The following is a 15,226-nucleotide window of genomic DNA, read 5'->3' as shown; positions in this document are numbered from 1 at the left end:
TTATGGTGTGACCAGTTCTTGCTACCGGTTAAAGATTCAATCTTTCGTTCTCCTGGGAGCAGTTGCGATCGTGTTGGATAACAGGGCCATGATTTTGGGATTCTAACAGCCGATAATTTTGCAGGGCTTTACTATCGCTCCCACAAGCTGCTAATTGGTATTGCCGTCGTATCATTCCATTGATCTGGTTACAGAGGTGTGCGTGGCAAGTTCATTGACTTCGTCGATTTGTGTACAACAGTAAGGTTCACTTATGCGATGTAAATGGTAGTAAAGAACACTCGTGCTCCCTGGCGCTAAAAAAGCCTAATGCCACTTGCTTTCTAAACAGTTGCGCCAAACGCAGTTTTCTTCATTTAAAATTCTGTTTCCTCTTACGAAAAAAAATTAGGCATAAAAACAACACACCGCTCCAGAAGGCAATGCATGCCAGGTGGCGCCGCCAGAAGACCATTAGAGGACATCGAGAGTTGCCATGTGGTGTGTGTTTATTTGTAAATTTTGTACACTGTTCAGTCCGCTCCGCCCGGTCTTGTTGCCGAAGGCTCGGTGGCACTGATGTTGGTTTGGGTGCATAAATAACTTGTTGCTAGGAGACGATTGATGTCCTTGAAATGAGGTACTTAATGCTGCAAGAAAAAGAAAGAAGAATATAAACAAAAAAAAGCACTGGCTGGTCTCTCATGATATTCAGAGTCATCAACCTGCTAGTTTCCAGGAACCATATTATTTTTTCTATTCCTGCACATATTACTTCCATCTGTGTTGCAAACGAAGAAATTGTATTATTCCACATTCTAGAAAACTGACATTGACGTCCGTTAGCCTCCTGGTGCAGAACAGATGGTTATCTTCCAGTTTTTAAATAATCGATAAAGGCACAGAAGAAACACTGAAGGCTGTCCAAAGCCCTGTACCTGACTAGTAGTCTAGATGGGATCAACTAAGTAGCATTTCTTTACAGTTTCGGATGGAGAACGAAGCTTATGGCTCAGTGAGTCGGATACAACTCAAGAATGAAGAGACAAGTGCTCCTCAAAGGAGGCCCTCAAGCCAATGACGTTGACCAGTTTTTATGACGTCGCCGTTAATGCCTTTGCACCTGACGCAGCAATTCGCCTCATATTAAACGCGACATCACGACAATCGGTCAACGCCATTAACTAAAGAGTCTCCTTTGAAGAGAATTTGCCGCTTCGCTCTTGAGTTGCATCCTACTATAATTCGTCCTTTGTTGATGCGTTGTTCATGTGGAGCCTGCACTCACATAGCCATAGCCATGGCCGTAGCCGTGGCCGTAGCCGCCGTAGTGGCCGACAGCAACGACGGGGGCAGCGGCAACCTTGGCAACGGCGGGAACAGCGACGGCGTGTCCGTAGCCAAGGCCGTATCCGTGGCCGTATCCGTGGCCGTAACCGCCATAGCCTCCGTAGCCGAAGCCGCCATAGCCAAGGCCGTAGCCAAGACCGTGGCCGTAGCCGTAGCCGTGTCCGACAGCGACGACGGGAGCAGCGGCAACCTTGGCGACAGCGGGCACAGCAACGGCGTGTCCGTAGCCGTGTCCGTAGCCACCGTAGCCACCGTAGCCGAGTCCGCCGTAGCCGAATCCGCCGTAGCCGAGTCCAAGTCCGTAGCCGCCATAGCCGCCGTAGCCGCGGCCGTATCCGCCATAGCCGCCGTAGCCGCGGCCGTATCCGTAGCCGTGGTTGACGTGGGTGGCGTAGCTGGAGTGGACGGCAGTCACAGCGCCAGCATGGGCGTAGTAGGCAAGAGCCAGAAGGAGGAGGGCACGGACCTGCGATGGATGTCAGAGCACGTGTTGAATGGCCTGCCGTCTGCGTATGCCTGCTCATAGCCTGCTGAAAGCGTAGTTCAGCGCCAACGTATAAATTACCCGATGGAACTGATTACTTCTTAGTGTTACATTCGAAATGAAAAGAATCCTGAGGAAGAACAAATTTATCCTCTTCAATAAAAAAAAGACATGTAACCCCGACTGCTTCGTCGCGTCTTTAATATTAATTCATCTGCAGTCGTCCCAGAGAACAGCATCTAAACAAGTTTTCCACATCGTCGTATCAGAACCCGGTGCCTTTCTCTAGTAGCTGCCGCGCCCACTCCCCGTCAGAGCAACGGTGGGCTCATCGCGCCTCCCCAGTGGCGCTCTAGAAGGCGACAACGGGAGGACCGAAACGAAAGAGACAGCTTCGCTAAATAATGCAGGCTGATGCGACCACTCACGGCGAACATGTTTGCGGCTAGCTCGTTGCGGGATAGACCGAAAGAGTGACTTCCGACGGCCACGCGGCCGCTTTTATACCTCGGTCCCCTCGAAATGGGCCCGGAGCAGCGACGGTCCCCGTACGCACAAGAAAGAAGCGAGGAGGCGGCCCTCCGGTGATGGCGACGAGACAGCAGGGGGGATGGGAGGGGGGGGGGGGGGGGTAGGGAGAAACAACAAACCTGCGAGTGCGCGATGAAGTCTGGGGCACGCGCCTGTCCAAAAGACTCGTGCCTCGCGGTTGTGGGTCGGCGGCCAGTTGATTCTCTCCCTTCACTTTTTCTTTCTATGCCTTCGCGTTATTCCCCTCTCGTATCGCGCCACAGCGGCTCACTCTTTGTTACGCGCACTCGTGCGGGACAGCGTCGGGACAGGTCACACAAAAGGCGGCTCTCTGCTATCGGCGCCTCGATCCACTCCGGGGGCGCCGTCCGGGTCCGTTTCGTATTTTGGGTGGTACCCCGAACCGGTACCACCTTGCTCGCTTGCGCTCTCGCACGACCACGCGAACACTGGTTTCAGCCGCTCGCGGGCCCCGAGGCCTTCCCCACAGCGGTGTTCGACTCATAATGGCGCCATTCGCTCACTCTCACTTTCCCTTTCTTGCTTTGCCGGTTATTTTACCTACGCGACGACGGCCTTGCGATATTTCCGTCGCTACACGCTCGGGTCGCCCAAACGCTCCGAGCCTCGCCCTGTTAGCAGCTGCTGTAGATACAGCTAAATAGGAAGAGTGCTCTGGGGCCGCCGCTATCGTCTAACAGCACCCGCACCCCTACCAACCTCTGCTGTTGACCGCTGAGATGAATGGCCAGATCATCTCGGGGGTGCGTGTGCGTGCAAGCGCGTGTGCGCAGAGTTCGCTTTCCCAAGTCTCCAACGACGTTGCTTGCGATCAAGGTTCCAGCACTTTCTTTCATTGACTTTTTCTCTCGTTCACTCCTTCCTTCCTTCTGGTCGCGGCTTGCGGTCAGAGTCTGAGGCTTGGATCGTCGAGTATCGCTCCCGGCTCCATTTATCGCTTTCGTGCAGAGCTGCGATGAGTGAGCTTACGTCCCAGGTCTCCGTCTACAATGCAACGGAGCAACGTCGTTTTTATTTGTAGTGCCAGTGCAAGACTCTTAACCGATAAGGTATCTAACTTCTCTGATTGGCCTGAGTGACCGTTTAAAAAAAAAAAAACAACTGCACGCACACATCGCGATTTATACCGGCTATGCAGATCTCTATAGCATTTAACCGTACAGCCATTGCAGATAAATTAGTCTAGAAGGAGATAAACCTTGCTTCGCTAGAGAAAATTTATAGCGGAGGCTGTGTGCTCGGAGTAAAGAACTACTTCAGTGCAAAAAAGAAAAATTACGTTCTTTCTTTTTTCCGAAGCTCAGATAGACAGCGCGCCTTAGACACTAATGCAAGAGACACTCTCTTGTATTTCACCAGTGGGACTCAACGGCGATTTGACGTCTCTTTAACGCTTACGACTGCGCACTATTGGACTGCAGTCTGTTAAGATACTGCCTCTCAGTATGCAGTCAGTGGCTTAACACAGAAGCGAATAAAGACATGCTGCCCGAGAAATGCGTAACTCAGAAGTAAACGGAGCAGTTTACATTTGCATATGTTCGCCGGCGATTAGTTATTCGCTACCGGTCGACACTTTGGTCTCATCTTTTTACGTTTTCTGCGCGCCTAAGTGAAGCAGAACGCCCTGCACTACCTAAAAGCGTTCACAAAACGTCCATTCTAAAGTGAGCGCTGCTTGTGGTTCGTTGACACCATTCTTGTAGGCTATGCCGACGACAAGGTTATAAGTTCTACCGTGCGATATATCACGTGAAGATGCTAAACTTAGGTTATGTGCTGGCCACCTACGCAAAGCTCTTGCATGGAAGACATTTAGGGTTTGTGGTTCTACGGTATTTCAACCAAAGCATTTGCGCTTAACTAATCAGCATTTTATCCATTCTGCTGCTGTCTGGTGAACTTAACCGGCCTATCTAGCAACAGCCCTTCGCTTTTTCCCGTGTTTCTGCTGTTCCCTGATGGAGGCTCACACAGGTCGTTAGGATGTTCCCGAAAACACGTTCTATGCAGCAAGAAATTACCCGTAACATGGCGCAATATTTTTCATATATTTCTGCTTTGGTTTCTGGTGAATCCCAAAAAAGCCCGTTATGTTGAAGCGTCTGTTGCAAAGCAGGCTACGCTAGTTTGACGAAGGCACTCATCGCATTTGGAGATTTCATGCTAAATTACTACGCATCCTTTAAGCAGTACGACTCTGTGCTTCGAGCACCTAACGTCCCAGTAACGAAAACGGCTGATAAAATTTATGACTCTGAAGTCCGCGTTTTGCCACCAGCTGTCCCTCCATTGCAAAAGCTGGAAAATATTCCTGATTTATATAAAAAAAATATCTTAGTCATGCTCAATCAAAGTTAGCGAATTGTGATTACTTTTGAGTACGTGAGAACAATGGAATTGCACAGAATAAACCAATAGTAGAATTAAAAACTCTTCCATCGCCTGCCAGTAGAGCTGTACGACTAGGGAAGTTTTAGGCTGTTTTGTCCCCAGGGTTAGCTTTTCCAGGAAGTGGTCTTCCAACAGCAGCGTCTCATGCGACTGGCACTGTGATATCGCATTTATAATTATGTTTAAAACGGCCGAGTCTGCAATAATAAGAGAAACCGATAAACATCTGCGAACATAAATAAAAACTCTTCACATTTTTAGCATCTCAATCGAGATACACCGGAGATCACAGGATTGACGAAATAAGCACAATAGCAAGCGAAACACCCGTGAAATTGGCTGCATGAGCGCTCTATATCTCTTTTTTTTTTGGCTTAAGTACCTTCATATTTTCGCCGAACTCGCTTGGTGCTTCATGTCTAGAGCCCTGCACGAAAGAAAAGAAAAAAAGACGAACTCCATTGTTCGTCCATCACTACAAGCAGAAACACAAAACTTAGCGTCAGGTGCTGAACGAGAGATTTCTATCGGCGGGTTACGCAACTACTGCCAACAGCGCGAAATTGCTTCACCTGGTACGCTTTACGTCAAGATTGAGCGATTGAGAAGTGTTCGGAAGAGAATTGCCCTCGGCGCTTTTCACGAGCACGAACCCATCTCATCGTTCGCTGTCAATCACGCCAGCGACTCTGGCGAAGTCCCACCCGATTAGGGGCCTTTCAGGCGTCGCCGGCACCGAGCCGTCGCAGTGCAAATACGCGTTGAAATCGTACGAAACAGATGACGGACTGATTGGCGCCTGTCGGTGCGGGGAAGAAAAGGATTGCACGACAAGTCGAGGGGACGCTGAACAAACACACCCCGATGGGACGTTAAGCAGCGCCAGTTTTGATGAGGAGCACCGTGTGCGCGAGAGTGATGAGGTTGAAAAGAAAACGAACGGAAAGTGGCGGACGGTTGTAGCGAAGATTACGGCACTGCGAGGATTGGCGCTCACGGGGACTTTTGTGTGCATATCCGGAGAAGTGTGCGCTTGTGTGTGTTTTCGGGGCAGGGAATCGAGTAATGCGCCGCTGCAATGTGCAGTGATCAAGTGTGTGAGCGCGAACGAATGACTTTCTCCTGCTACGATTGCGCCATTCATTGTGAGCAGAAGTGCAAGAGGAAAGTTCAGTAACTGATTCCTGCGGATAGGCGAAAAGGAAAGTAAAAATAAAAAGCAAGAAGGATTTAATTTAAAGGGTAATTAGCCCAGAATGTTGCTATATCCACGATATTTAACAACAAGAAATGCAAAGGAGAATGTTGGTATTTTATTCAGTGTCTTGTTGATCAGAAATAAAAAGAGCGATTATTCTAAACCGGAGACAATTTCGGGGGAATCTGACGAAAGGAATCATAATCCTTAATAAACAGATTCACACAGCGCTACCGAACGAGGACAAGAAGGAACAAGAAAGCACAGGTCCTCGTTCCGTAGCGCTGTGTGAATCTGTTTATTAAGCATGAACCAACCAGCCCACGCCAGAATCCTCTTAGAATCAAAATCCGCCAGTGGGATCCCAAGAAATGATCTCCGCATATCTAGCACTGCACTCTACCAACAAAGCTACACACACAAGCAGCTGTTTTGTCTTCTACTTTCAAAAACATGCACGGTTTATATATATATATATATATATATATATATATATATATATATATATATATATATATATATATATATATATATATATATATATATATATATATATATATATATATATATATATATATATACACTCAACAGCCACCGAAATCAAGGAGCACAGGAGACGAGACTGTTTCTAATCCTTTTTGGATTGTGGTGTTGATCAGTGGAAGATTAATAGTGTACGATAATTTCGGTGGCTGTTGGATTCCTTAACACGCACATACGTACGCTCTCTCTCTCTCTCTCTCTCTATATATATATATATATATATATATATATATATATATATATATATATATGGTTTGGTTTAGCATATGGGGTTTAACGTCCCAAAGCGACTAAGGCTATGAGAGACGCCGTAGTGGAGGGCTCCGGAAATTTCGACCACCTGGGGTTCTTTAACGTGCACTGACATCGCATATATATATATATATATATATATATATATATATATATATATATATATATATATATATATATATATATATATATATATATCAATGATTGCGCCCAGCTGATTTGCATGCGAATCATTCAGGAGCAGGAACGAAGCACTGGCGAAAATGAACTGTGTGTTTGATATTGACTAAATCTAGCAGATACCTCGGCGGTTCTGTCTCTAAACAAAGTGCCGGGATCGGGCTCTAATCATAGCTTATTGACTATTTTCATCTTTTTTCCTGAAATAAATTCTCTAAGAACTAAGGGAGTAGGGGCGATGTTGTCATCCGAAAAGCGGCCTGCTAGTATTCAGGCTAATGCGGTATGACTAACTTGACGGCAAAGCGCCCAAGTTTCTCTCTAGGTGAAGTTATTGCGCGACGTCACTGCGCATACGCCTGTCACAAACTCGCCGAAGTATAGTAAGCCTCTGGACGGCCTGGACGGCCGGGCAGCTGCCACGTGTAAAAGTGCGCTGCTCTGCTCTCTATGCCCGTAGCTCTGTTTTGTAAGCGCATTGCTGACCTCCGTAAAACCGAACAATTATCGAGGCACACCTCCCGAACGTGGTGGGCAGCGGAACGACAGGATACAAATAGCGAGTGCACGTTGATACCCGTCAACGTCGCAGCAATTAGGGCGGTGCCTACGCGTTCTTATCTCGTTCACAAACAGCGGTCAGTGGTAAAGACGTGCCACTCGTTAATTCCTAATGAAAGAAGGGCAGAGTAGGACGATAATTAAAGCGTTCATGGCTTTTTCAAGGTGTTTTTTTTTTGTTCGCGAAAATATTCGCGCTCAGCTCGGCAAAACACTTGAAAAATTGAGCCAAGATGCGGCACGTGCTGTCTTGGCGAGCATGTACTTTGAAAAATGTCGGGTGACTATGGCTTCAGATAAAAAGTAGGCAGCGCAAGCTCCCATGCTCAAATTGGGAGGCAAGAAAATGCTGCCGCGTTCATTCGAAGCAGATTTAAGAAACAGGGGCATGTGTGCATAGTAAATGACGCACCAGTCGAAAAGAAAATCGCTTAATGAGCACGAGCTTGATTCGTTTCTTGCCAGGGCCTAAATTGTAGCCTCTCAAGACAGTTTTCCACCGCCAGTAAGCGTAATGTAGTCAGCAGCATTAGTCCCTGAAATTCTTGTTTCTGCTGATCCCTGCTCTACTTCACTTTGCGTGCATGCGCATAGTTAAAGAACCATGTTTTTGTGCAAGAAGTGCGGTGCGATATTTAACAACCTCCTTTATACCAGTATTGTTTCCACCAGTTCCTTGGTCCAGAAACCTCGACTAGTTTTTTTTTTTCCCCCTAATGAAGGCAGTTCAGCTAAAAACAGAGATAATAGACTCGGTGTACCCATGAGGCCGTAAAGAAGCATTTCCAGAAAAATTACATGAGAATCCTACACCACTGTCACCACCTGCATTTTTGGAGTGCATGCAAATGCAATCCTCCTAATATCATCAGCTTGTCTATCAGGGCTCTAGACCTATGGCATTTACCTCGCTGAATTATCCTTCGAACGAGTATCTCTACATTTATGCTTGCCTTTTATACCCTCTTTACCTTACCTTATCGCTTTTATCCTTTCTGCGTGACCCCGCCGCTGTGGCTCAGTGGCTATGGTGCTCGGCTGCTGGCCCGAAAGACGCGGGTTCGATCCCGGCCGCGGCGGCTGAATTTCTTGAAGGCGAAATTCTAGAGGCCCGTGCGCTGCGCAATGTCAGTGTACGTTAAAGAACCCCAGGTGGTCGAAATTTCCGGAGCCCTTCACTACGGCGTCCCTCATAGCCGGAGTTGCTTTGGGACGTTAAACCCCAATAAACCAAACCAAACATTTCTGTGTGCCTTTTCTCTCGCCTCCATTCTGAAGAAGGCACGTGATTGTTGAGGCCCTTCAGGCATGTTTTTTTTTGTTGCATGTTTTCAAAACTGAATACAATAGTAAGAAACTTACAATTAAATTTTATGCTGCGCTTTGTATACATGGCACATGTGTTGTTCTAATGCGAAAGCCGGATTTTCTCGGAACGAGACCAGTAATGCTCACCAACACCGATCAGGAATCTTGTCATCTTTTGATCTTGTACCGTTCCCTAGCAACAGCGACGCCACGTGAAAAAAACAATCAAATTAATATACACGACTGGGAGTCGAGTCCATGGCGGTGCGAAAAGATCAGCTTCACAGGCCTCTGCGCGAGAGCACTAGGCTATCGCCTTTCTCATTTTTTTTTAATATTGTCCGCTGCTCCACTCGCCTGGTGTTAAACTGCAACCCACTCTCGCGATGTGCATTGCAGACCGTCTTTTTCTTGCGTAGTACACTCGGCTAAGACAAGTTAAAACCATGAGACACTTTTTTCCGGGCCAACTACTTTAATGTACCCCACTCTGACGCTATAAGTGGCGCGTAGTTGCAGATGCTTTTCAGTTTCTTAACCGCTACGACTGTCGTCTTTGCTCCTGCCTTCTTCTGTTCCGTCTATTGCTTTCCAAATCTGTGTAACTTCAAAACTTTTGGCAATGTCTGAGGGCAGCAGTTTTGCCATTAGCGGCAATTTTACATCACATTGGAGACTTTACAAAGTGCTATGGCGAATAAAAATGTGTGTCGTTGCATTTTCGTCTTTTTGGATACTTTTTTGCTGTTTTTGGCTCATTTTTGACCCAGATATTTTCTACAACTACGAAAATTTACTTGAAGTTTGCGTCAATTTAGACCTTTGCAATCAACATAACGCAACAAAACGCAACCATCTCCATGTCGTAATATCTCTGAGAGCTATTTTGACGTCTGTTTCCGTGAAGAGCCCATGCATTATCTCAAAACTGATTGACATTGCAAAGAGTATGGCATGATCCTAGAGCAACTTGACCAACCCCTTAGTGTTTTTCCAAAAACTCTGAAGCAGAATTCTGGTCATCAATTGTGCAGCGTAATACAACTCCAAGCATCCTGTCGATTGTACCGGCCAAGATGTTCTATTTTCTTCATCCCCTCAACCAGCAGATTTGAGACAGCCGTTCAGTGGGCGCAAAGCCCGCCTGAAGGCCGAGGCTTCGTTCCCGAGTATCCTTATCTGATCTCGAAGCTAACGCCATTTCATCTGCAAGTGCTCTTGCGTAACGCTTCATAGAAAGTTCGCCAATCGAATGCCATTGATTCAAAAACAAAAGGAAAAACAGCACCAGCCAGAAATACTACCCAAGCAGATGTACTACGACTCCTAGCCGCCGCGGCGGCTTAGAGGTTATGGCGCTCGACTGATGACCCGAAAGACGCGGGTTCGATCCCGACCGCGTCGGCCGAATTTCTATGGAGGAGAAATTCTAGAGGCCCTTGCACTGTGCGATGTCAGTGCAGGTTAAAGAACCCCAGGTGGTCGAAATTTCCTGAGCCCTTCACTACGGCGTCCCTCATAGCCTGAATCGCTTTGGGACGTTAAACCCCCATAAACCATAAACCAAACCAAACTACAACTCCTTGGTCCTTTAGAGACGGTACCATTAGAAAGGCCTTGAAGATGAAAACTGCTCGGTGTCAGCGTCTGTGGGAAGCCTTCACCTGCCAACCATGGCAGGTGGCGTTTAGGGGAATTTCCACCTAAGTGAGGTGAACAACAGTGACCCTTATTGTAGCACTACTGAAGCATAATCGTTCATACAAGCGAAAATTATAGACGATCGATGCAATTGATGAGTCAGAGCGTGTCAACGCTGGTGTTCCTCTCGGGCGGAGTAGTCTCTGTCGGTGCCGGGTTCATACCGTGCATGCAGGTGGCGAGATCGGGTCTACCAATCACCACGGGACACGCTGTACCCACGCTCAACTCTACCGATCCAAACTAGCAATCACAGTGCGAAATGTAGCATCCTCCCTCGACTTTCCGCCACCCGTCGCCTCCCACCCTCTCTTCGTCGTCCTTCTCCCACTTCCCGCTCTTTCTCTCCTCTCAAAGTGGAGAGGGCTTTCTCTTTCTTTACTTTGCCATCTGCCGAGCGAGGCTTCAGACGGATGTATGACACGGGGGTTTTAATGCTAACGCATTAGAAAGCCTCGGAAAAAGAAAGAGAACAAGCGTGTTAGCCTTGAGAGGTCCTCTTGTTGAAGACAACGATGCACCGTTGCAAAGCTGTTTTAGTGTAGCTGACATCGCTGAAGTGTCAGAAACATGGAAACAGTGCTGTTCAGAACCTCCAGTAACCGCCATGCCTTCTGCTTGTACTTCATGACGAAGTGTCTGATACGCTTCTCACTGAGACAGATAGGCATGCAAGCAAAAGAAACAGGCAAGTTGGTGCGATACCACAAAAGACGAACTTTATCCTTTCCTATGCGCTCTCGTCTTTTCTGAATGCGAACCTTTCCAATCATGCCTTCTTGTCGTGAAGCGACAGCAAGTTTTTAAACATCGAAGTAATCTGCAGAAGTGACGGCGTTGAAGTAATATTAGGTCATATTTTAACAGCCTGATTATCAGCCATATTTGAAAGCGGAAGAAATGGGAAGAGGAAGGCAGCAACCGCCTTTGAAAAGTCGCCACTTGCGAATGCATTGAACGAGCGTACCATTCTCTATCCCACCGCCCACCAGTCTGTAGATGCAAGTAATAATGATCTGCGTCATCAGCGATCGACAACAACATAAAGCTGTAATTAGTGCTCGGTGGCTCGAAAGCATATAAGCACGATCTTATGATGCGGAAGATGCCAAATTTCACTGTGTGTCGAATGCTGTTTTGTTATTTCATCAGCGAACTGATCATAACATTTTTTGGACCACTATTCAGTTCAAATGCAATTTATTTTATACTTCGAAAGGAGAGCGGTACGAATACGCACTACCTCTGACTTCTCGTTGGGCGTCAATGGATGGTATTGCAGCGCCCACCGATGCCACAACGCGGTGACGCTCAGTTCGGCGCTCCCAGCTGGGAGAGAGAGAGACTCTTTAATGAAGAGCAGAGAATTTAGCCGGCGTTTAAAAATCGCTGGCATGCTACTCTGCTTAGGGAGGGGAATTTGGGAGATACAGACAGAAGGAGAGAAGAGTGGAAAAGGCTAAAAAAAACGAAGATAAAATTCGGCCATGAAATGGGTACTAAGGATGCAATGGCGAGTATTGATGTAACCTATGGAATGATGGAGTGCATAGTCCGTCAAATGGGCTGACGAAGTTCACTGCATGAAGAATGCATGAAGGTAACGTGCAAGTGAATTTAAAGCTTATCGAGATGTCCAATGTCTTTTAAATATGTGAATAGAAAGTTCATTACAAGTCTCTGTTGCCTAAGGCAGGCTAAGGGACCTAAACTTAGTCCATTGTTAGGGGCACTGAGCAGAGCTTCTGCATGCAATGTTCATAGTACGCACGCTCGTTAGCATACGCAGGGCACTCAAGCAAGATATGCTCCACAGTTTCTATCACGGCACAGTTGTCACAGTGAGGACTGTTCATTTGTCTAAAACGGTATCGTAAGGCGTTTGTATATGCAGCATTCAGACGAAGTCGATGATAAAGTGTTTCCAGATGTCGAGGAATTCTGGGTGAGAGTCTTGATCTTAGATGTGGGTCGATTGAGTGAAGAAATTGGTACTGATGTGTCGGCAAACTCCAAAGCCGATACGTTTCTTCGGAAGCAAGACTTTTAGCCATCTGGGACGCATCAGATTTCATGAAAAAAGTTCTAATGTATCTCCGATGTTGATGGCCCTTACGGGCCGCTTCATCTGCTTTTTCATTAGCCTGAATGCCACAGTGAGCAGGTACCCATTGAAATGTTATGTAGTGGCCTGCGGCAATAGCTAAATGATGTAGATATCCGATGTCCAGGGAAACTGGCTAGTGATTCGTTTTCTTCAGCAGGTTGGCCAGGATCTGCAGAGATGCTTTCGAATCGGTGAAGATAACCCAACGGCCGGCGGTTCGGCGCAGGATGTAAGAAACAGCTTCCTTAATGCCGTGAAGCTCAGCTGTCGTAGAGCTTTCTTACCGGCTCCCAGCTGGTGTCTTGGTGCCAGCAACTCAATGCTTCAGAAGTCTAAAATAAAGTGCAGCGGCGCGGGCCCAGGGCGCAAGACGGGAACGGGAAGTTCGGTAATAGAAGCCTGCTAAGTTGTACCTCTAGTTCGGATGCTCTGCTGCAACTCCACGATTTCCCGACAGTACAAATGTGTAATACTTTTTTATACTAAGCCAGTGGTCGAAACGACTTGGATATTCAGTTTCTCTAGTCCTTCTAGCGCAATTTTGCCTTTTGTATGCACGTGAGACTAGGCAATATTTTAAGCATGTCAACGGGTTAAGTCAAGCGCGCAATAAACAGACGAAAGTCTGAGTTCACCTCATTACCAACTCCGGAAGCCCGAAATGTCAGAAATGTGTGGAGTGTACAGTTTTAGCCTTGTTCCTAGGAGTTGCTGAGACAGCCCTTTTAAAAATGGTGAACATAGTTTCTACAGACTTCTGGTAGACTCACTGTCTTTGTTCCCTTCATAGATATTAGCATTTGTCTATCATGGCCTGTAGACGGTCTACAGATAAAAGTCAAATAAAAGTGTATTGCCTTAAATGTTTAGATATCTAGTCTTGTCTAGCCTTACTGATCAATTCGCGCTGATCACTGATCAATTGTTAACTCTTACATTGTCTAGTCTTGACTAGTCCGTATGATTTGGCTATTGAAACTCAATAGAGAGTTTAGAAAATGTCTATGAACAGTCTATACACTATCTGTCAGAAGAAGTTTTTGTAAGGAACGGGGTACAGTTTTTCCTGTACCTCAAAAGTGTCCCTAACACTGTACCTAAAAAGTATCCCTAACGCTAAGAGATACTTCGACCCCACGACATTAATTTGGATATAAAGGAATAATCTGCTGTTTCGAATTCACAGGGACGGAGGTGGGGTGGTGAATGGTTGGTGGAGGTTCGTAAGTGGAAGATGCATTTTTCACCGATGCCTGATAGGTGCCGGAGGTGCTGGGGGGTGTACCCTTCAACACAAAGACAGCCGACGGCATTATAGCCCGAAGATGGCTAAATAAACTGCTAACGCAGTAAAAGAAAGGTTACTCTCGTGCTTGTCATCCTCCCCGTAGGCGGACACAGGGACATCCTCCCGTACTCGGGCGAGCCCACTTTCACTGGCCCGGGCGGATCACATAACCATGGGCAGCACATCCTCGGTCGCATTCCTTCCCCAGCTCATTTACGGGGATGACATGGTTTATGGACAGCAGTACAACATGATATGGCTCAGAGGAGGAGGTGAGCGAGAGAGGAGGAATCACGTTCTAACGAAAACTAGATATGCCGGCCAATATATCTGACAGGCTACTCCAGGTGAGGAAGGCAAGGATGAGATCATACATACTAACACAAAAGCGAAGCGTACACATAAAAGCACATTAGATCTTCGCAGGAGTCTGAGTACCTGAGAATCCTTAACAGGGCCTTCATAGCACGTAGCGGTGAGGCCGCATTACACCAAGAACCAAGTCCATCAGGTAGGCTGAGGCTAGTGTAGGGTCTCTTTTAGTTCGTACTTTATAGCGCTGCGTGCCGATGTAAGCGACTACAGCCAATATGAGTGTGTGAAGATGTCTGCCATGGGTGGCTTAGTGGCAATGGCTTTCGGTTGCTAGCATTGCAAGGACGCAGGATCGAATCCTGTGCGCGGCGGTGGAATTTCGATGGAGGCAAAACGCAAAAGACGCGCGTGTGCTGTGCAATGTCAGTGCGTGTTAAAGAACCCCAGGGGATCGAAATAAATCCGGAGTCGTCCATCATAGCACACGTGAAGATTTGGCGCTCGAAGTGTGATATGCTAAGCAATATTCTAATGGATGGAATAAAATGAAAATAAGGCATTTCGCTCGAATTATCGCCCGATTTTATAGAAAAAAGAATAGTTAGCATACGCCACAAAACAACGGGGCTTATGAAGGCATCCGTGTTCGCGCCACACCAGGTAACTACATAGGTATGTGAAACTTAGAAGTCGGATTTCTTGTTCATGATATATTACTACACCGACAACAGACGTGTCATGCCCCAGACAAAGGGTCCCATGCCACTGTTACCGTGAAGCCCCAGAACGAAGTCGACCCTCACTGTAATTACCGTCGAATCTCGCCTCTCGACCCGCAAACTCTTCAGACAAAGCGATCGAGGCACACCTGAATGTCTGCGCTGCACACGACGTGGCAGACGACGCGCTGACAGAACCGGTGCATCCCCTCTAGACAACGCCAAAAACAAAGCTAAAGGCGAGATAACAGAACCTAGAATTACGCTACCCGACTACTTTTTCAATATCTCCCTT

The 15,226-nt window shown here is 47.0% G+C and overlaps 1 protein-coding gene across 1 annotated transcript; it reads right to left on the bottom strand.

The window, feature by feature from the left end:
- Positions 1–557: 557 nt before the first annotated feature.
- On the bottom strand, positions 558–2,250 carry LOC149343097 (uncharacterized). The gene is made up of 3 exons (XM_089542294.1): positions 2,242–2,250; positions 1,268–1,795; positions 558–629 (listed from the first exon to the last, which is right to left on the bottom strand). The coding sequence occupies exons 1-3, from the start codon at positions 2,248–2,250 to the stop codon at positions 624–626; spliced, it is 543 nt and encodes a 180-aa protein (XP_089398420.1). The 3' UTR covers positions 558–623.
- Positions 2,251–15,226: the final 12,976 nt, after the last annotated feature.

The sequence above is a fragment of the Amblyomma mixtum genome, chromosome 5 (genome assembly GCF_055824585.1).
Source record: "Amblyomma mixtum isolate Tamu chromosome 5, ASM5582458v1, whole genome shotgun sequence".
Taxonomy (NCBI): Eukaryota; Metazoa; Arthropoda; class Arachnida; order Ixodida; family Ixodidae; genus Amblyomma; species Amblyomma mixtum.
Note: the sequence above shows the minus strand (reverse complement) of the source record. Positions and strands in the feature narration are given on the sequence as shown.